This window comes from Cynocephalus volans, chromosome 10 (assembly GCF_027409185.1).
Source record: "Cynocephalus volans isolate mCynVol1 chromosome 10, mCynVol1.pri, whole genome shotgun sequence".
Classification (NCBI taxonomy): domain Eukaryota; kingdom Metazoa; phylum Chordata; class Mammalia; order Dermoptera; family Cynocephalidae; genus Cynocephalus; species Cynocephalus volans.
Genome location: NC_084469.1, coordinates 126,169,223 through 126,192,626, shown reverse-complemented (window position 1 = coordinate 126,192,626; position 23,404 = coordinate 126,169,223). Strand labels below are relative to the sequence as shown.

At 38.8% G+C, this 23,404-nt stretch overlaps 1 protein-coding gene across 1 annotated transcript in view; it reads right to left on the bottom strand.

Annotated features, from left to right (window-relative positions):
• Window positions 1-23,132, bottom strand: part of RFWD3 (ring finger and WD repeat domain 3) — a 35,175-nt gene extending 12,043 nt beyond the window's left edge. Inside the window, exons 1-8 of the mRNA XM_063111304.1 lie at window positions 23,036-23,132; window positions 16,925-17,555; window positions 9,303-9,502; window positions 7,551-7,621; window positions 5,573-5,764; window positions 5,397-5,488; window positions 1,012-1,126; window positions 276-504 (exon numbers count right to left, since the gene is read on the bottom strand). Of these exons, the coding sequence (XP_062967374.1) occupies window positions 276-504; window positions 1,012-1,126; window positions 5,397-5,488; window positions 5,573-5,764; window positions 7,551-7,621; window positions 9,303-9,502; window positions 16,925-17,553 (1,528 nt within the window). The 5' untranslated portion in view covers window positions 17,554-17,555; window positions 23,036-23,132. The remainder of the gene's footprint in view (window positions 1-275; window positions 505-1,011; window positions 1,127-5,396; window positions 5,489-5,572; window positions 5,765-7,550; window positions 7,622-9,302; window positions 9,503-16,924; window positions 17,556-23,035) is intronic.
• Between the last annotated feature and the right edge of the window lie 272 nt (window positions 23,133-23,404).

Here is a 23,404-nt window from a genome sequence, read left to right as displayed (position 1 = left end):
CTCATGTTCTCCCACTTTAACTTGGTTTAAGCATTTCTACCCTTTAGATAGGACAAATTTACAGAATGAAGTCAACAGACACTAAAGACATTTTGCAGCACCCCAAATTTCCTGCATAATACGGAAATGACAGGAAAAGGTGACTTGGTGGGCTGTGATCAGTGTTCACCCACTACTGAGTCCTCAATTCTTCAAAAAGGGGGAGGAGTCCAGTAATAATAAATAACAACAGAGTCCAATAATGAACACGAAAGCTGAGACTCTGGATTATTTACCTGGAAGGAAGGAGGCCTGAGGAGAAGGCTGTGATACCACCAGGCAGGTGAGAGCATCACAGTATGCCATGATTCGGCAGTTTCCTGTCTGAGATACTGTGATGGTCTTCTGAAACTGGTATTTGTGCTGGCTCTGGCTGGGTAGCAGACAGCTCAGGAAACGTGCTTGAGAGCCCACGGGTTGCTGTAAAATCTGATCCTGATGCTGCAGAATAAGTTTTTTCAAGTCCTAAAATGAAAAAGATTTTGTAAATGCAAAGCTTTTTCATTCGATATCCCCCCTCAAGCACAATTCATTGATCTGATACAAGAAGATTTCTTATCCATTATGTGAAAATGTTAACATAAATCCTAGAGAACTGCTGAATTATTACAGTATATCAACAAAGCAACTGAAAAAAGAGCACAGAATCATAAAATATTAGGGTTGAAAGTCCTTAATGGTCATTTATTCTAAAGTCTTCATTTTATTGGTAGATTCAGGGAGGTAAAATGACTTAAGCAAGTTTAGAATTCTCAGCTAGCTGCTTAATTTTTTCTAAAATTCAGATTGCAGTAGAAATCACCATGCTGTGTAAATTTCGGACATATGCCCTAATCAGAAATAAAATAATCACGTTTACTTCTTAAACAACTTGGCAAATCCTACTTGTATCTGAGATGAACCTAAGTAACATTAAGATTTCTCTTCAATTCCTATTCCAAAAGCTCTTCATGTTAGAAAGGGCAAACTTACCAGGACACGATTACGGAGTTTAGTGCATTCATGAGTGAGGACCTGAAGTCGGAGCCGGCACTGTGCCGATTCCAACTCCGCTTGTTTCCTTAGCATCTGCTCCTTCAGTAAGGAACTAGAGGGGAAAGCCAGCGATAGGTGGGGATTAGGAAGGCTACAGAAGACTTCCCATCAAGATGGCATTGTGTGACAAGACAGATTGATTTAGCTTATGCCATTTTTACTGTCTAAAAAGTGATTTTTGTTTGAACCGCCCCCCGTAACCAGCACCCCTAGTAGAAATTAGAAGTTAAAAATTATCCTGTACTTAGAAAAATTTTAAATTCCGCCTGCCTTTGCTGTTTCCTGCCTATGCTGTTCCTGGCTGATAAAACCAAGAGCTATATGCAGATGTATCCAGACAACCTAGGGAGGAAACTGCCCTGGGGAAGTTCTTGCGGTCCCTGAGTGATTAACTGGCTTATCTTGGCTTCTGTAACCAGGTTGTGCTAGGCTCGTTAAACCCCCTCCCTCCTCACACCAGGAAGAAATGTGTGTGACTATATGATAATTTTAAGTGTGTGACTAAATGATAACTTTGACTATGTGACTATATGATTTTTTTTGCCTATGTGACTATGTGACTTTTTGCCTTCAAAAGGCCCCTCAAATTTAGACTCGGGGCTGCTCTCTTACCAGAATATCTGGAGAGACAGTCACCGGCCGGCTAATTAATATCCCCTTCTTAAATTCTCAATTGGGTGTTCTGGTTCCTTTTCCGTGCGACAGCCTCACAACAATTGTAAGTTCACACCATTATACACACACTGTGCTATAAATATGTCATGACAGTGAATAAACTATACAAAGAGAAAATGCTCTCAAATCCAGAAGCATTACAGAAGAGTAGCACACAGGGTTGAACTCATGAACCTACTGGGCTTTGGTTTTAAAGCAGGCAGTCTGACTCCTACTAGGAAATGGGGACTAAAAATGCCATAGGCAAAAGGAGCGAACAGAGCCAACTCGCTGCTTTCTTTTTTTGTGGCAGGTGGCTGGAACAGAAATTGAACCCTGGACCTTGGTTTTATCAGCACCATGGTCTAACCAACTGAGCTACCCAGCCAGCCCCCAACTCACTGCTTGAGCTAAGGTAAATTATAAAAGATTAAACTGACATATTAAAAGATGAATGTTATCTACTGGATTAAAATAATAAACTGTCAATTGTTCATCAGATATTCAAGTAATACCACAAAAAAAAGAGGCTGAAGTTAAAAAGGCAAAAAGTATATACCAAGCAAATGCTAACAAAAGAAAAACCAACTAGAATTAAGGTAAAAAGCATAAGTAGGCATAAAGAACAATGTATAAAAAAAGCACACGCTCACCAAGAATAACAATCATAAATTAGTATGCACTTGGGCCGGCCCGTGGCTCACTCGGTAGAGTGCGGTGCTGATAACACCAAGGCCCCGGGTTCGGATCCCATATAGGGATGGCCGGTTCGCTCACTGTCTGAGCGTGGTGCTCACACACCAAGTCAAGGGTTAAGATCCCCTTACCGGTCATCTTTAAAAAAAATAAATAAATAAATAAAATAAAATAAAATAAATTAGTATGCACCTAAAAACAGTTTCAAAATATGAAATGCAAAGGCAGAATTCCACTCCAATGAGACAGGGAAGAAAAAGGTATGAAAATTGAAAAGAGATAAAGCCAGCTTATTTTTATTTTTATGAAAAATTCAAGAAAACCCACAGTATAGGAAAGCTGACAGAATCAAGATCAAGTGAATTAGATCACTAGCATTCCCTATATACCAGAAAACTGATTAGTAAATATAATAGAAAAAAATTCATTCACAACAGTAATTTTAACAATAGCCACCTAGGAATAAAGTTAAAGAATATGAGAGACCTTCACGAAGCAAAGTACATTGGTGAAAGACACAAGAAAATAGTGAATAGATAGAAGGATATTTATTATATAATGTTCATGGCTGGAAAGACTCACTATCATGAAGATGACACTTTTCAACTTACTCTATAAATTTAATGCAATTTCAATCAAGATCCCAAAGGATTTTTCATGAAACATATTAATATGGAAGAGCAATTGCCAAGAAAAGCAAAAGACAATTTTGAAGAACAAGTGAAAGGACATATTTTAAAGCTACAATAAATAAATTATAAGTTGGAATACTAGACTGAGAATTAACAGACCATGGAACAAGAGTAATTCGCTCATATATGAAAACTTAATTTAGGATAGAGATAGCAATGAAAATTTGTACAGAAAGAACATGTCATTTAATAAATTATGCTATAACAATTGGTTACTATAAAACCAGATTTCAGGGATTAAGAACATGTGTGAAAAGCAAAACTTTTACAGACCTTTAGAAGACATTATGCCTTTATGACCTCGAAGTAGTAGAGACAAAAAAGTACAAAACAAGAGATTGATAAATTCGACTGCATTAAAACAAACAAACAAAAAAAGCTCGTGCTTAACAAAAGATAGCTTAAACAAGTAAAAGAGACAAGCTACAGACTGGGAGATGAAATCTGCAAAGTATACAACCAACAAAAAATTAATATAAATAACAGAATTCCTATAAATCAGTCAGAAACAAACAACCCAATATAAGTGAGCAAAAGATATGAATACAATTCATAGAAGAGTATGTTCAACCTCAATAGTAATTAAGGTAATGCAAACTAAAATGAAATACTACTTTACTCCATGAGACTGGCAAAAATTAAGTCTGACAATATAAAGTGGGTAAGGGTATGAAAAAAATGAGAAACCTCTTATACTGCTGCTGGCAGAAGTATAAAGTGAAACAGCAATCTGATATAAATCTAGTGAAGTTGCAATTACACGTACCCTACAATAAAGCAACACTGTTGCTAGACCTAAAGAAACTCTCATCTGTTACTTTACAAAACAAAAACTGGAAACCATCTAACTATCCACCAACACAAAAAACATACAGATAAATTCTGATTAGAGAGCTAGAATATTATACAGAAAATGAATAAACTGGAGCTATATGTATCAACGAGGATGTTCGCAAAACATAGTATAAAACAAAAAAAGCAAGCTACAAGAAGGAAAATTATAATCCAATATAACATTTGCATAAAGGATAAAAACTTCCTATATATAACATGTGACTTATGGATACATTTGTAGCCAAATATATAATCATTCTTGGTAATAATGAATACTTAATTTATGAAAGTGCTTAACCCTGGAGAAAGAGAGAGAACTAAGAACTTAGTTCACAATGAAGCTTCTGCTGTACCTATAATGATTTATTTCTTTATAAAAAGGCCTAAAATAAATATGGAAAATGTTATAATTTGATAAAGTTAGGTACAAAGGTGTTCATTTTATTAGCCTTTATTTACTGGTATTTTGAAAACTTTCACTTTTTCTAAGGAGGGTAAAGAACATACTGATTGATTACAATATTGTAATCAGTGAATTGCTGTTAATCACCCATTAATAGCCATACCTTTAGATTTTGCTTTTTCAGCAAAATTCCCCTTTCCACAAATCTGTCATTTAGAAATGCTACAAATAATTATTTGTTGGAGCAAATGTGTAAAAACAAATAAAGAGAAAAATTAAAATCATCTGCACAGTGACTACCTGTAGCCAAAAATGCAATCATACTAATAATGTGCTTTCCCATGGCAATATATTATGTGCACTTCAACATCAGTTTTAATGAATGCAGAGTATACCATCACATGGATATGCCACAGTTCACTCAACCAATTAATCCTCTTGGCTTGGATTATTAACAATGCTAAATGAAGTTTAAGTAAATCTTTGCACACATTCTTAATCGTTTCTTTAGAATAAATGCCGGAAGTAGAATTATTACATCAAAGGCTTTTGAAATATATTGCCAACCCGTAAAGCATGAGAGAACTCATGTTTCTGCAAGTCTCTCAAAGGCGGGTATTTGTATTCTTTAATGTTCTTAAGTCATATTTTAAATAGTGTTATTAGCAATCATTCATGGGCTTTCAAAATCCTGATAATTTTTTTGCACTGGACTGCATGTGCAAAGCTTCACTTATGAGTCTTCTGTATAGAGAGCTACTGAAGGGGAGCTTAGGGATACGAGAAATAAAATGTTAAGTAATATGCCAGATCTTCATTTTTAGTGCTATATGGAGAGCAAACCATGCAGACTTCCTTCAGAAGATGATTAGATATGTATTATAAATCACAGTATGAGACAGATTGCCACTGATTCCCAGATATCCTAAGTCACAGGTCAAATAAAGCCTTAGAACCATAAGAGTGACTCATACCTCCTTTTTCAGATGTGCCAACAAGCAACCAAGAGGAACATTCCAGCTAGGCACACTCTCACCACCTACCTTTTCATGCGCTCTTGTTCACTAGTGTCCAAAGCTCTCAGGGCTCGGGCATAAAGGACAACAATGTCACTACGCTTGGCTTTCTTGTTGCACTAAAAAGCCCAAGGGGACACAATTAATGTGGTTCGAGGAATTCTCCTGACTTAACATGTTGGGTCCGTACTTATGGTCCTTACCTGAGGACATTTTCGTGCTTGTCCTTTGAGCCACTTAGAAATGCACCTATACCCAAAGAGGTGCCCACAGCGTAATGCTGAGAGTCGGTGGTCCCCAGCATTGGTCCACTGCTCTAAACATATACTGCAAGTGTCCCCTTCTTCTTCATCCACAGAAGCAGAAGTTAGAAGAGGGTTGGACTTCTGGGGAGACTGCAAGGTGGAAACCAAAATACAATCAAATTAGGGAACACACAAAATCAGTTAAGAGGATGTGCAGTGGTAACAAATGAACAAAACTGCACAAAAATGATACAAACCTAATTAAAAGGCTGCAAGAAAAACTGCAACACCTACGAATCACTTGTCATTTTTTCTAGAATGCAGTGTGGCAAATTGTAATACAAGCCATGAAAATAATACTACGCTTTGATCTTATGAAATTCGTGGATATATTTTTCTTTATTCAAATAAAGAAAAGCAGCTATCTGTACAAAGATACAAAACAAAAAACAAAAAAATCCTAGCAAATACCAAGACAACCAACAGGGAATAGTAGGTTTGTTACACATTCAAAATTAGGTTCATTATCAACTCAAGGAGTTAAAAAATATTTAGCTCACATGAATCAGAGAAAAAAACAAACAGGAAAACAAAGAAAGGATATAACCAGTTAGCTTGCAAAAAAAACTCAATGGGGGCTGGCCAGTTAGCTTGGCTGGTTAGAGCACGAACTTATAAAACCCAGGTCAAGGTTCATTCAGTTCCCTGTACCAGCCAGCTGCCAAAACACAAAACAAAACAAAACCCAAAAACAAACAAACAAACAAAAAACCAAAAAAACACTGGTCAATAAGTGTTCGCTTATAAGTAAAGAAATGCAAATTAAAGAGACCATTTTTTTCATCTAATTAGATTGGTATAAATTGTTGTTGATGACACCAAGCACTGTTGAGGGAGAAATAGACTTGCTTACAGACTATTGCTGTAGGTATAAAGTGGCACAAATTTCTGGAGGGCAATTTGGTAATACCTGTCAAAATTAAAACACATATATTTTCCTTTGAGATAGCAATTTCTCTGCTAGAAATATACTCCATGGATATAGTCACAAATATTTACAAAGACAATTATACAAGGATGTTCAGTGCAGCATGATTTACATCAGGGTTAAAAAAAAGAGGAAACAACCATGGTGTACATAACAAGGGAAGAGTTGACTAAAAATTTATTCGTCTGATGGAACACTATGCAGCTAATAAGAAACTTTATGTACTCATAATGGAAAGCTCTCCAAGATGTAATTGGCTGCGTAAAAAAAGAGCCAGAATCAGAACAAGGTAGAGTATAACCCCTTTTATGTAAATTTTAAAAAGAACATTTATACATATAAATAGATTTACATGTACATAAAATTCTTCCAGACGAAAGAAATAAAAACATGGAGACCTATAGAAACATGCAAAAAGTAGATAAATGATGTTTTCAGACTGGCAGAATTCACAGCAGATATAAATGTCTCATATCAAGGACAATGATGTATAGGTGTTATTTTAAAAATAAAAATTGGGGCCGAGCCCGTGGTGCACTCGGGAGAGTGCAGCGCTGTTGCAGCGACACTCCCACCGCGGGTTCGGATCCTATATAGGAATGGCCGGTGCACTCACTGGCTGAGTGTCGGTCACGAAAAAGACAAAAAATAAAAAAATAAAAAATAAAAAAAAATAATAATAAAAATTGCTTATCACACAGTAATCATATTCTGCTTGATAGCTTATAAAACACATTCATATTTACTTTTTCAATTGATACTTGACCTTGTTAGGGAGGCAGGGCAGATTATCCTCAAACCTGACCCTCCAACCTAAGAGGAAGCAGTGACAGAAATAATATGTAACTGGGATAGGCTCTATACCTGGACCTCTTGCCTACAAAGCCTGCAAGTCCCCTTTTCAAATGAAAACCCAAACCTTTTATTTAAAAGGATGTTCATTATTACCTCTTTGGGGAGGGTTTCACCTCCACCAATACATGTAACTTCTTGCTCTGCTGAGATACTTTCTTGTTGCTCTGCCAAGTCATTTCCAGGAATGATACAGGACAGGTAACACACAAAAGAAGACATAAGTCAGGTATGAGAAGCTAGCAAAAGAAAGTCTGACTCATTACAGCTTTCCATTTCTAATTGGTAGTGTTCCTGCAAAAGGGATGACAATATGCCCAAGACACAGTGAATTTTTTTCTTTAATTTATTTTGGATATTCTCAAACACACATAAAACTAGGCAGAACAGTACAGTTAACCCACAAGGACCCATCACCCAATTTAGAAAATAATCAACATTTTGCCAATCTTGTTCCATCTAAGCCCCCATTCCACTGTTTTGATTGGAATACTTGACAAACCCTAAAATGTCCTTACACTTGTAAAAATTTTTGCAACACTAACTGATAAGAATTCTTTTTTATATAAACATGGCATCATTATTATGCCTAACAAAATTAACAATAATCCTTTAATACCATCTAACACCTAGACATCCAGTTCATATTAAAAATTTCCTTATAGTTTTAAAGCTGCTCTATACAGTGCATTTATTCCAACCAGAATGCTAAAAAGGCCTCCCCAATGAGCTTGATTATTACATCTCCTAAATCTTTTTCATTCTATTACAATTTTCCTTTACCCCTGTTTCCCCCACCCTGCCTTGTCACTGATTTGTTGGAGAAATCTGGTTCTTTGCCTTATGAAATGTCCTACCACCCTGTATTTGGCTAATTGCTTCCTCATGAGATTATTTAACTTTTATATACAGTAATCTACAGCTTTGTAACCATCAGCACAATCCAATTTAAAACATTTTTGTCACCCCAAAAAGATCTCTCATGACCAGAGTCACCTGCAGCCCTATGCAACCACTAGTCTTGTTTCCACAGACTCATTTTTTCTGGACATTTTACATAAGTGGAATCAAAAACGATTTATGTTGAAGGCCAGCTAGTAGCTCACTAGGGAGAGTGTGGTGCTGACAACACCAAGGCCACGGATTTGGATCCCTATACAGGGATGGCCGGTTAGCTCACTTCAGAGAGCGTGGTGCTGACAACACCAAGTCAAGGGTTAAGATCCCCTTACTGGTCATCTTTGAAAACAAAAACAAAAACAAAAAAAATCTATTTATGCTGGTTTACTATTATACAAAACATTAAAAAAAATTTTTTATGTAATGTTCTTTTATTGCTTCTAGATTTCTAAGAATCCCTAACTTCTGAGTTTTAATCACTCATGTATTCTTCTAATAGTAGAATGGTTTTATTTTTTACACTAGGGGGCCGGCCCGTGGCTCACTCGGGAGAGTGCGGTGCTGGTAACACCAAGGCCACGGGTTCGGATCCCATATAGGGATGGCCGGTTCGCTCACTGGCTGAGCGTGGTGCTGACAACACCAAGACAAGGGTTAAGATCCCCTTATCGGTCATCTTTAAAAAAAAAAAAATATATATATATATTTTTTACACTAGATCTCTGATCTACTTGTAATACATCCTAGTTTACGGTATGAAGAATAAGTCCAATTTTATTATATTCCAGTTGGCAAGAGAAAGTTCTGTACAATAAAACAGGAATCCATGATATTTCGGGGGAAAAGGGAAAGTATCAAAGCACAAATCTAGTTTCTAGCTTTCTGAAGTCTAAGCTTTGCAGATGTTAATGTTAGTCTTGTGAATTCAAACCGGACAAAAATACTCACCCCCTAAAATAACAGCTCCAGGTCCCTCTGCTTGGGCAACAACCTCTTCATACTCTGCAGAGCTGTCACTGTCAGAATCAGAACTACTTGACACCTGCAAGTCTTCAGAGATAGGATTCCCAGTCTCTGAATCATTGGTGGCTGGCAAGTGAGGCTGGGTCCTGCTCACCTGAAAGTAAGCATCCAGTGGTGTTCTCAACCTATGTAAGCAGAAGGACAACAGAATTACAGTACAATGGACCATCACCACAAGAATAATCCAAGTGATATGAATGTAAATCCTAGTCATTTTAACCCATCTCCAGACCATTAAATGCTGCCTCTGAAAGTTGAAGCAGGTATAGCAGATTTAAGCAGAGGCTGGTCAGCCTGGATATTGTCTTTTTCACTCAATCACTGCTACATTAGGGGAGAGATTGGATAAGGAGCATAAAGAATAAATGATTTGTAATGGTATATATGCTAATAATAATGATTTTCTCAACATACGTCAACATTGAAACCCCAAAATATGAATAATCAATTATGATTCAATAAATAAATAAATAAATAAATCATTGCTACATTAGCCCACACTGGAGCTTGACTCTTCTGCTAAAAGCTAATTCTACTTTACTGGCCTTTGGCCATGTGTTGACATCTTTAAAAGATAATACTTGGCAATTTGTCTGCTGGTATTAGGGAGTTGAAAAGGGAGGGTGGGCAAGAAGAAAATGGGCGTTGTTGCCCAAATATGGCCTCATGGGATTCTGCTACTGCAGCTACCCAGACCAAGGCCTTTTGTAGTCCAGTATGAAGTCTGGCTCCAGTCATCACTGTTTCACCTCTTGTTTTAGGACAGTATTCTTCTTTTAAAATTTAAATAATGTTGATTTAAGATAAAATACACAGTATAATATATATATATATATATATATATATATATATATAAAAAGAAACCAAAACACCTTAGGATGAGAAGAGCTGGGACCAGGCTTAACACTCCAAATCCATCATGGCTGGCTGAGTTTTAACCATAACCAGTAATACACCTCAGTTTCCCTCACTTCTGGGATAACAAACATGCCCCACTTATGTCACAGAATTAATGAAATTCTATATTGAAAACCAAAAGGATATTCTGAACTTTATAACACACTACCTAGCTAATAATTACTAAGTATTGTTGAAAGGTGTCCTACTTTAAGTTTTAATAACTTGGGCTGGCCAGTTAGCTCAGTTGGTTAGAGTGTGGTGCTAACATCGGGGTCCAGGGTTCAACTCCTGTACTGATGAGCTGCCAAAAAAAACCCCAAACAAACAAACAACTCACAAAAATTTTAACTGTCTTTCTGACATTAAGATATATTGATTATTACCCAGAAACACTGTTGTAGACCGCTCACGCAGAAAAATTTTGACTTCTAATAGCTTGGCTGCAATTTATGACAAAGTAGTGCTTTTTATTTTTAAAAAATGGAACAAATAAACATTACTTGGTATGTAATTCAATAGATTTGCCCTCCCCCCAAAAAGAAATGTGAATAAACTGAGAAATAGCAATCGAGTTTTTTTTATGAAGTCCTGATGAAGTAGATCTTATGTCTGCCATATTTGTTTCCTACATGTCCTGTCTTCTTTTTTTTTGTTCCTCTATTCTTCCATTACTGCCTTCTACTGTACTATTTTAATTTTCTTGTCATTTTCTTTTTACTACATATTTTTAAGTTATTAGTGGTTGCCCTTGGGATTACAATGAACACCTTAATTTACAAACTACTTCAGATTAATACCGATTTATTTCAATATTATACCAAAACTTTGCTCCTAAATAGTGTCATTCCCTCCCCACTCTCTCTGTTGCCATACAAATTACACCTGACAATTATGTGCTAATCAACACATATTTATAGGTTTTTTATGCCATTGCCTCCTAAATCAAAGAAAAAGTTACAAATGAAAAATAAATTTATATTGTATTTTATGTGTACCTAAGTAGTTATCTTTATTTCTTCATGTGGATCTAATTTATGTCTGGTGTTCTTTAATTTCAGCATGATGGACTCTATTATCTTACATAAGGCAGGTCTCCTCTGAAGAAATCCTGTTTTTTCCTTTTTAAAATCCTGGAATACCTTAATTTCTCCCTCATTTTTTAAGGATAGTTTTGCTTAATACAGATTCTTGGTTGACAATTTTCTTTCAGTACAGTTGATCCTTGAATAATGTAGGGGTTGGAGTATGGCTCTTCATGCAGTTGAAAATCCACATATGTTTTGACTCTTCAAAGCTTAACTACTAATACCCTGTAAACCAGAAGCCTTACCGATAACAAACAGTTGATTAGCACTAATTTGTATGTTATATGTATTATATGCTGTATACTTATAACAAAGTAAAGTAGAGAAAAGAAAATGTTAAGAAAATCGTAAGAAAGAGAAAATACGGCTGGCCAATTAGCTCAGTTGCTTAGGGCATGGTGTAACATCAAGGTCAGGGGTTCGGATAGCCATACTGGCCAGCCACCAAAAAAACAAAAACAAAAACCAAAAAACAAAACCCAAAGAGAAAATATATTTATAGTTCAAACCCATGTTGTTTAAGGGTCAGTTTTACTTTTAATACAGCTGTCATCCAACTCCTTCTGACTTCCATGGTGACTAATGAAAAAATCGAGTGTTAATTTTATTGAGGATCCATTGCATATGATGAGTCATTTCTCTTGCCAGTTTCAAGATCCTCTTGTTTTCTGTGGCTTTGACAGTTTGATTATGATGTGTCTAGGTGTAGATCTCTTTGAGTTTAACCTAGAGTTCATTGAACTTCTTGCATATGGAGATTAATGTTTTTCATCAAATTTGGGAAGTTTTCGGTCATTATTTCTTCATTTTTTTCTGCCCCTTCCTCTTTTTCCTCTCCTTTTGGGACTTATGTTTATGCATATGTTGGTATGTGCTGTAGATTGGATGTCTCCCCAAACTCACTGAAGCTTGGTCCCCACTGTGACAGTATTAAGAGGGTAGGAAATCCTATTATGGTAATTGAGAGGTGGGGCCTTGAAGAGGTGATTAGATTGTGAGGACCATGCCCAAGTAAATGGATTAATCTACTGAACAGTGGTCATAGGTGGGTTCTGAGCACTTTAAAAGAAGGAGTGAGGAGTCAGCTCTCTCTTGCTTCTACCTTTCTTGCAATGTAATACCCTGTGTCACTGAAGTCACCACCAAAGAAGGCCCTCACCGTAAGACTTGGAACTTCCCAGCCTTTGAACTGTAAGCAATAAATTTCATTTTCTTATAAACTACCCAGTTCCAGATATTTTGTTATAAGCAACAGAAACAGACTAATACAGTATGCTTAGTGATGTTCCATGAGTCCCTGTGATTCTGTTCATTATTCTTCATTCTTTCTTCTTTCTGTACCTAGGTCCAATCATCTTCAACTGACCTTGAACTGATCTTCAAGTTTGCTTCTTAATTCTTTAAGTCAATTCTCTTTTGCCTGCTCAAACCTGCTGTTTAGCCCTCTATCAATTTTTTTCATTTCAGTTGTTATATCTGTCAACTCCAGCAATTCCATTTTTATACTTTTTAATAATTTATACCTCTTTATTGAAATTGTGTATTTGATCACATTTTCATACTTTGCTTTAGTTCTTTGAATATATTTAAATAGCAGATTTAAAGTGTATCTAGTAATTTCGATGTTTTGGCATCTTCTGGGACAGTTTCTTTTTTATCCTGTATATGTATCATACTTTCTTGTTTCTTTGCATGTCTTGAAATGTTTTCTTGAAACTGGACATTTCAAATAATAAAATATGGTAACTCTGGAAATCAGATTCTACCCCTCCCCAGGATTTGTTGTTGCTATTTCTCATCGTTGTTACTGTTTAGTGATTTTATGAAGTAACTCTGTAAAGTTTGTATTCTTCGTTGTGCATGGTCACTGAAGTCTTTGTTCAGTTAGCTTAGTGGTCAGTTTATGACTAGACAGAGATTTCCTCGAACAACTGGAACCAATAAGTTGCCTAGTCTGTGCTGAGTGACTGTGTATATGGATCCGCCTTCAATAATCAGCCAGAGAAGTCACAAATCTGCTTTAGCCTTCACTTCCTACTTATGCAGAGCCTGAAGATCACCCAGAGCTAAAAGCTTAGTGTCTTCTTAGGTTTTTGCTGACCATGGGCACAGCTGGTTACAGCCCTGGGCATGTGTGTGGCCTTCTAAATTCCCAGAAACATGTCAGAGGCTTTTCAAAACCAGTATAAATCCCTCATTCCCCAGCTTTTCCTTTTAACAATTTTTGGTTAGTCTATGGTTTGCCCCATTGATTATCCACTGCTCTCTGGCAGGCCCTGGGGAAAAGAATTTAGGCTTTTCACACCAGGCAAGCTCTGAGTCAGGGATAGCCTTGTAAGTGGGGGTCTTCCAGAAAACCAATAAACAGGTCACAAGAGAATTCTCTGGGAACGAGACTTTGAAGGAGATTTAATCCCATTATGTTCTGTCTGGTGGCTGCCAGGCTGCTGGTTTTCATTGTGATTGTGGCATCTAGTTTTCAAAGCTATCATGGAGCTGGAGAAGGGAATGGGAATAGGGAATGGGGCAAAGCTCACTGAGATTCAGCTGTTTTTCTTTAATAATCACTCCCTGGATTGCTATAAGCATTTGGTTAATTTCCAGAGTTCTGAAAAAGTTGATTCTGACAAATTTTTCTAGTCCTTTCACTACTTTTATGGAGAGAATTTTCTGTGGTTCTTACTCTGCCATTTTCACCACTGACATTAACCCAGGCGTTTTTTTGTTTTTTTTTTTCCTTTCTTTTTTTTGGGCAGCTGGCCTATACAAGGATCTGAACCCATGACCTTGGTGTTATAAGGCTGCATTCCAACCAACTGAGCTAACTGGCCAGGCTATTAGGTGTTCTTTTTAAAAAGATGCTAGGCAAGTCACCAACTTATTTTGGGGGACTGTGAGTGAATACCAGCTACAGCCACCATGAGAATAAGTACATAAGAACATGTTAATCATATGAAATACACACTAAAGTTAGGCTAATAGGCTAAAGTTAGGCTGTCGACATGTGTATCAATAGCATTCTGCATAGAAATCAGTAAATAAGTGCTTGATTATTTTTTAAAAATCACTCTTTAATATTGCTTTTACACAGCAAAGTAAGTATTTCCAAGGTCAGCTGGAAACACAGGAGGCAGTTCTAGGGTTTCTCTTTGGGAGTGTAGCTTTAGAACCCAAGAAATTCTCCTCCTTCCCTGCACTTATCATCTCTGATTTAAATAATACACTTGCCCCTTCCTTCCCCTCTGTAGTCCTAGACTCCATAAGCTCCACAAAAACAGGTACCCTGATCTGTCCCGTTCAACAATCTATCTCTAGGGCAAAGTTCAGTTTCTCATATAATGAAGTACTATAAATACTTGATGAATGAGTGATGACCCTGGCAGCCAGAATCAAGCAGTCTCAAACAAAGAAACAGGAAAGGAGTTTTTGACTTTAACTGAGAAGCCTATTGGGGCAAAAAGCTCACTACTTAGCCTTCTCCAGCTTTGGCTTCTTGGCCGAGTCCAAGGCAAAAGCTGCCCACCTTGGTTCAGGATCTCAACACCTGGCCTGGGGATAGTTTGTCAGGTGAGTAAATGCCAAATACCATACTGAGAAATTCATCTCAAGAAATTCAGAAGTTATAAGCAATCAGTCCTGGGAAAGCTCACAGTTTTGTGTGAATTTACTGTGAAATTTGCTTTCAACACAATATTAGGGAAAAAAAGTTTTAATATCACATTTATCTGGCTTCAGAATCCAAGTTCTTTCCACTGGAGTGAACAATCCCTGGTCTTTTAGGTTTATTCCCTTTGCGGAGATAGACATATGCTATCAGTCAAATAGCTTGACTGATATCTTTCAACATCTAAATTCTATAATGCACTCTCTGAGCAGATTCTACATACATCAAGAGATTTCCAGATTAGAGTTTGGCTTCTGTGTATATTACGCTAACCATGCCAACAAGAGAATTTGTTCTCTGTAGTAGTTCTATTTTTCTCTGTAAATGGGCATCTGGTTTATAAATGTCACCCTCCTGTGAGTTGGTTAACACACATCAGTGTGCCTGACCAAGAGCAATCAACTCTGGAGTCTCCCCAATAAGAATGAGTGTAAGAACAAGCAAGGCTAAGGACCACTGCAAGAGGCCTCTTGGCAGTCAGCCAGTTCCTGGGGACACCACTTGCAACTCTCAGCCATGGAAAGGTAGCCCACTAATCACTTCGACAGTGTCCTGAAATTGTACTGCAAGGTTCCTTCACCTATGACACAGATGTATAAAAGTCTTACTTTGCCTTTATAATCTGAGGAATGGCACCTTAAAATAACACAGTAAGGTACATATGCAACTTTTGTCAACACAGAACTAGGCACCTGTCACCCTTGATGGTTCACATCCAGAAATGACCAGGCCCCATAAAGACTGGAGCCACAGTAATAGCAGGCCCTGACACAATAATCAGCAGGATCCATAGAAAAGGATGCTAAATCCAGAACCAGAAGGCACGATTCCAATTCCAGAGTTACCCCAGTCAAATCACAAATTATCCCACTGGCTTCCTCTTTAGTAAAATATAAGTAATAGAAGACCTAGCTATTGCTTTTTTGTATCATCTCAGTGTTCTCATAGTGTTAGAAAACAACTGGATCTGGCGAAGATTCCTCTATCTGCCTTTGTAGAAAACAAGTCCAAGACCAGCTCTAAGTACTCCATGCTGTAGCTATGAGACCTCAAAGTATTCTCACAGGGTCCATGTTTCCTTCACATATAAAATGAAGAGGGTGAATTCAATCTCTAAACATGAAAACATTTAGAAGGCCAAACGTGAAATAAGTATTTTAAATAAAGCAGGAGGAAGTTAAAAAACAGACAGGGCATAGACAATTGTTTTAATTGTTATAACAACCCTGTCAAGACTTGACAACTAAACAAGTTAAAAACCAAAGGCTATGAAAGAAAATTATTTTCAACTCTGCAACTCATTCTCAGGTGAGGAGGGCTGGAATGTTTCTCAGTTAGATAAGCTGTAAATTAATTTACATTCCACTTCACAAGGCCTCTATAAATCCCGTCTGTCCAACCAATCGCACCTCTAAATGGAGTAAGTGAACAATGAATCTTGGGTCAGTGGACTGGACTTGCAAATTAGGAAATACTTTTTGGTGAACAAGACACAAATGATCTAATGGAGAGCCAACCTCTATAGAAACCATTGCCAACAAACTACCACCTAGTTTTCAAAGCACATCAATGTAACTTATCCCTTTAGTTACTTTGTGAAGTAAGGCAAGCACTTTTATTTCCATCTAACCTGTGAGGAAATAGGATTCAGGGGCTGGCTGGTAAGTTCAGTAGGTTAGAGTGTGGTGCTGATAATAGCAAGGTTCAGCCAACTGCCAAAAAACAACAACAGGAAAAAAAAACCCTCCAATAAACCAAGGGAAGAAAAGGGTTTCAGAAAAGTAATTTGACTTGCCAAAAGTCACACTGCTAGTCCTTTGTTGCACTGGGTGTATGAGCAGAGCCTGAGTTTCATAATTTCTAATATGGCACTAATTACCTGACATACATATATTTACCTGGCACTGTCTGTCCTCTGAGACCCTCCATCTCTTGTCCTGCGTGAAGAGGATCTCCTCCTTCTCCTCACTCTCACTGGCCCCACATTGCGGTCTGAAGGTGGAGGTCTCAGGAATTCCAGCATGCCGTGAAGTCTCTGCAGCCCGCTGACGAAGCTGCTCATCGAATCCAATGAAGATGCTTGGACAGTGCGGTTAGCACCAGTTCCCTGCCTATGTTCCTCTGAAACTCCTGAATTGATGTTTTCCACACTCTCTACTCCCGTGAGCTCCCCTTCCTCTGTCAGGTCAATGGACACCTGTGGAGCAGGCTGGAGTAGGGGTGGTACCCCCTGGCTGTTGACTATTTCAGCAGGAGGAGGCTGGAGTAGCGGTGGTACCCCCTGGCTGTTGACTACTTCAGCAGGAGGAGGCAGGAGCAGGGGCAGTCCCCCTTGGCTGTTGACTACTTCAGCAGAAACAGGCTGGAGCAGGGGTGGTCCCCCTTGGCTGTTAACCACTTCAGCAGGAACAGGCTGAAACAGAGGTGCTACCCCTTGGCTGCTGACCACTTCAACAGGAGTAGGCTGTTCAGCAGTATGATGATCTAGCTGTACCTGAAGATCAAATTCCATTGCTTCATGAGCCATCACTGAGGAAACAATATTTGTAAAAAGTATTGGTAAAGTAGATAAAATGTTATGTAGTTGATATAATCCTATCTAGTCTTTCTGAATTTTTGTTTAAGATCATTCTTAGCAAAACTGAGAAGCTTAAAGAGATTTTAGTTACTTGTTTTAAGTCAGAAATGTTTGGTAAACAACGGGGGGGGAGGGGAAGAAGACACAACAATTACAATTCCTTGAAATTGATAGGACAAGCAAACAGAAAGGACATTGTTGGGAGGGAGGGGGGAGAGGGAGGAGGGAGGGAGGTTTTGGTAATTGGCCACAATAATCAACCACATCGTTTATTGACAAAATAAAATAAAATAAAATAAAAAAGTGTTTGGTAATCGTTTTTATAATCAGTTTTCCAGTTTGTCCTTTGAAAAAATGAAGTCTTGTGATCAGGTAATATCTTCCAAAATAGAAAGATCTATATAATAAGGAGATTGAACTACTAGATCTGAAAGTAATCTCCCAGACACCTTGCAGTTCTTTGTCTTGACCTGGATATGGACATTTACCCAAAACAAATAGATATAATGCTGTTTCTAATTTTGGTAGGCAAAATTCATCTTTCACAGCATCAAAACTTAACAAAGGATAAACAGAGAAAGGACATTTTTACACTTGCAAAATAACTCAGTTACTTAGTCAAAACATAAATTTACTTAATTTCTCCAAAAGGTTGAGCAAACTTTATTTACCCCATACCTTTCACTATTTTTGTTTCCCATCTCTAAATCCATTATGTTAGTACATTCAACCAATATTTATTTATTTATTTATGTATTTAATTAATTTATTCATTTTTTAAAAAGATGACTGGTAAGGGGATCTTAACCCTTGACTTGGTGTTGTCAGCACCACGCTCTCCCAAGTGAACTAACTGGACACCCCTATATAGGGATCTGAACCGGCAGCCTTGGTGCTATAAGCACAACACTCTTCCCAAATGAGCCATGGGCCAGCCCTCAACCAATATTTATAAAGCATCTGTTATGCAGTCAGACACTTCAGAGGTGAAGACAGGTAAGACCCTGTGTAACAGAATTTACATCACAGTGAGTGGGGTAAGTCACAATAAACAAATAAATGAGAGAATTACAGATTGTGATATTTGGTTTTTTTGGGGGGAGGAGCACCATTTAAGACACAATTGTGAGGGAAAACCTCTCTTAAACAGTGAAAATTGAGCTGAAGTGTGAAAGATTAAAAGAAGCTGACCATATGAAGAGCCAAGAAAGACTTTCAGGAGGAAATCAGTGCCTAGGTCCCTGGTAAGCATGGGTTTGGTGTATCTGAGAAACTAGCAGACCAGTGTAAGGAGCACAGCAAGGAAGAGCAGACAGTATGGAATGAGGTTGATGGGCAGGACACTATCATTAAAGGCCTCATGGCCCTTGGTAAGGAATTTCTTCTATGTTAGGAATGGACTGTAGGGGAATAAGAATGTAAGCTAAGTGACCAGTTTACAGGCTACTGTGGGAGTCCAGACTAGTGGTCACAGAGGCTTGGATAAGAGAGCTAGCAGTGGAGATGGAAAGGAGTAGATAGCTTTAAGAATCCTCAGAAGTCATGCTTTTTAAAACAACGGGAGGAGATTAAACCACCTGAGGAGGAAAAGAAAAAAGAATGACAGAAGTGGGCCAAAGACTAAAACCAGAGAGACATTAACATTAAAAAGAAAACAATTACAGGAAGAGCCAGTAACAAGGACTACAGGTAGGAGGAAACATGGGAGAGCATGGTGTCTTTAAAGAAAAATGTTTCAAGGAAGGAATAGTCAAGAGCATCAAGTGCTACTGAGGGGAAGAATGGCCACTAGATTAAGCAATGTGGGGATGACAGATGACCTAAAAAAGAGTAGTTTCCTTGAAGTGGTGGTTCAGGGGCCAGACAGTAAGGTGAGTAAAGGGAGGTAAGTCCAATAAATATGATGGATGAAGCACATGTATCTTTCTCTCTCCAATCATGCCTGAAAACTCATGAACACGACCAAAAAAAAAAAAAAAAAAAAAGGACATTTAAGAAAAGGACAAAGGGCTGGTGAGTTAGCTCGGTTGGTGAGAGAGCACAGCCTTGTAATACCAAGGTCATGGATTTCAATCCCCCTACAGGCCAAACAAACAAACAAAAATAAAAACAAAACAAAACTTTCTCCATATTTATGTGGCCAGTCAGTTAGCTCACTTGGGAGAGCAGATTTGCATCCCCATACAGGCCAGCCTCCCAGAAAAAAGGGTAAACACACAAGGACAAAGCAAATGCAAATAGGATATGAGATACCCAAACCAATTTTTTGAGGCCAAAAAAGGAACTGACGACTGGTAACTAATTAGTAGAGCTGAAAAGATGAAACTCAAGTGCCTGCCAAAAGGTGGGGAAAGTATGCTATTGAGAAGCAAGCTGATTCCCAATAAGGAGATTATAAACCACACAAGGCAGCATTGAAAGATGAAGCTGAGAAGAAAAGGGCTGCTTAAAAGCCTAGAGTAGTTAGCCTGTCTCCTACTCCAGGCAAAACAAAAAACAAACAAAACCCTCTTCCCCCTATGCTGTAGAAAACTGAAGGCTAGAACCAAACAAGCTTAGGACACAGGATGGAGGGTGGCACAGTAGTGAAAATAAGAGTTTAAGTGAAAGTCTACAAACTGAACAATGTGAGATACTCACAACCCTTCTTCCCAGCTTTTCGCCTGCACAAATCCAGGACACAACATTCTGGTTTATATACATGCCCTATGCCCTAATGCAGGAGACTTGAGAACTGCTCTCTAGAGAAGACCAGCCCAAGAAAAAAAGATCTTTATGGACAGACAGCTGTGAATCCCCCAAGAAATGGATGGGTCTCTGTACATATACCTAGCAGTAAAAGCCCACACAGAGAGCTTCCAATAAGCTTTCCAGGGTTCACTCCTTAAAAATGAACAAATGGCCAAGGAACAAAAGGATATGAGGGTACTTCAAAAAGTTCATGGAAAGATTTGTATTATCTTTTAATTCTATTTTTCCATGAACTTTCTGAAGTATCCTCATATTTGAGGAAAGCCCCCAACATGACAGAAAAGGACCAAAGCAGAAAAACAGAAAAAACTTGGAAGAAAGGAAGACAATGAAAGAAATAGTAAAAAAATTTCCAAACTTACAAACCAAACTAGTTAAAATCCTCAGATTTTAGGAGTACAAATACTACACCTATAAAACACAAACAACGCTACAGGAAAAAAGGACAAGTCAGAAAACACAAGTTCTTAGAAATAAAAAAATATGACAGCCAAAATAAAAGATTTAACAGAAGGATGGAAGACAAAGCCAAGGAACTCTTCCAGAAAGCAGAATTTAAAAGAGAGCAAAATAATTGAATAATAAAATTAGAAGCCCACGCCAGTGTATCTGATTAACTGAAATACTGAAGGAGAAAACTTAGAAAACGGAGTGGAAGAAAGTAAAGCAAAATCCCTGATCAAGACGGAACCATAAGTTCTCTTCCAATTAACAACACTAACAGAAAATTAACTTCAAAAATCATATTGAATAGAAAAAAAATCATATGGAATCATATGCAGATGAATTTACTATGATTACATTTTTAGGACATTAAAAGCTATGCAAAACCATGCCACTATCTGGACTTATTAATATATGCTAGTAAGTATAAAACAAACCTGGGCATGATAAACACCAAATTCAGAAGAGGATTGCAGGGGTACACAAGGGGCTTTAACTACATATGTAATATTTTTTATTTCTTAAAAAAAAGATTGAAAGCAATTCTATCAAAGGTCAAGATACAGTCTATCTGAGGGGTGAGTGCACAGGTCTTCTTTTATTATTCTTTGTAGTTTTCAGCATGCTTAAATACTAAAAAATGAAATTTCCTTCCACCATATGCCTAGAGAGCAACCAGTTCTGATTAGGACAGGAAGGTAAGAGCAGAATCCAAGTCTGATTCATCACTGTATTCCCCATAGCATCAAGTTCACAGCAGATGCTAAATACCTATTGAATGTATTCTCTACACATCTCAAAAAAAAAAAAAAACCAAAAAAAAACACCCAAAAACAAACAAACAAAAAACCCAAACCCACCAAAAAACCAAAAGCCTCAAACCAAACAACAACTAAGGAGATACTAGGTGCAATGTACATTAGTGATATACTACATATATCATTAAAACTTCTGTAGGATCAGAGCTCTAAAGAATCTACCAATTTTATTGTACTATCCAAGAAAGGAGTTACACGAATAAAACCTACTAAATTCTTCACCACTCCTCTAAAACAATGCTAAACTAAAGCTTTTACTGTGTTCCAAGGGTACAACGAATAGTCTCCCAATAATTATATCTCGGAACAAAAGGTACAAGCTGCTTTCAGACGTACCCCAGAGACATTAAGCAAATTAGCCTTCCTGAAAACAAACGGCAGGAATAGACCAAAATAAGCAGAATCTAGAGGGTCTCACTATGCACTCTGATAGCCACGACTCACTCACATGCGGCTATTTAAACTTAACCTCCTCAGTCACACTGGTCACACTTAAAGTGTTCAAAAGCCATACATGGCAGGTGGCCACCATCCTGGACAGCAGAGATACAGAACATTTTCCTCGTCGCAGAAAGTTCTATGGATTAGTGCAGTTCTGGAGCCAAGCTTCCCAACGAATGTGGGCTAATCAGGGGTGCCCAGAGCAAGAGACCGTGGGCTGGAGGCCCCAAGCCTTGAGCAGCCTTGTCTTTCACCTCAGCAAGGCACACAAATGCTACTTTCTACGTGTTCTACGAAGCCCGCGCTTAAAATGTTAACCTCCCACTTGCCACCCAGGTTTCAGTCAATGCCCACAAAGGCGGGGACGACAGCCCCCAGTTAATTAGCAGAATGAGAGGAGGCACAGGGGAAGTCAGGCCGAGTCGGTTCAAATCCCTGCTCTATCACTTACTACCTGGTGGACATTAGGCAGCTTTGCTAATAACCTCTCTGTTCAACTTGTTCACCTGGTAAGCAGGGATAAGAGAAGTATTTACGTCATAGCGTCGCTGTGATAAAATTAAAAATTAAGTTCTTCCGTTAACTTGAAAGAGATGCCAAGTAACGGGAGCCCAATTATTCACCGATAAAGAGCCGGAGGCGCAGCGCTCGGAGGAGGGGCCAAGAGATCCCCGACTCCCGCCCGCGGCCCGAGCAGGTTCGGCGGCGGCCAACTCTGCTCCTCAGTGATCGCCCGGAGTTCCCGCCTTCCCCGCCCCCCACCCCCAGCAACTCCGAAAGAGCGCGGGTGCGGGCGCCTCAGCCCGACCGCTGGGGCCGCCCGGAAGGCCTGAACCTCCTCAGCCGGCGGGGTTCCAAACCCTCCCGCAGCCCACCTCCTGGGGCGCCCCCAGGCCCCGCATCCAGGGACCAAGCCCTGAGAAGTTAGCCCGGAGCCAGAGGCCCAAGGCCAGAGGAGAGAAAAGCGCCTTCCTCACCTGAAGTCCGAAGGACGCGGTGGAGCTCGCGAGCTCACCTCAGACGCCGCAGTTACCTAACTAGAATTTCGAACGCACAGAAGCCAACCGCCGCTTCCCCGGCAGCTCACGCTCTCCGTCGTGCCGCGACCCGGCCTGCTCCTATTGGACGACTGCCGCAGCCGGCGGCCAATACTCTCCCTTCTTCTTCCCTTGGTCGCGCTAGCTGGAAGAACGGTACTCTCATTGGCTGGTCTTTCGCACAACTAGGCGGGACCGCGTGCAAGAAAGCCTCGTACAATTGGTAGAAGTCTACGTCCGTCACTTCGCGCCTAGCCCCGGAAGAATAGAGCGGGATGAGATGTTTGTCCGCTCTTTATTTGAACTTTC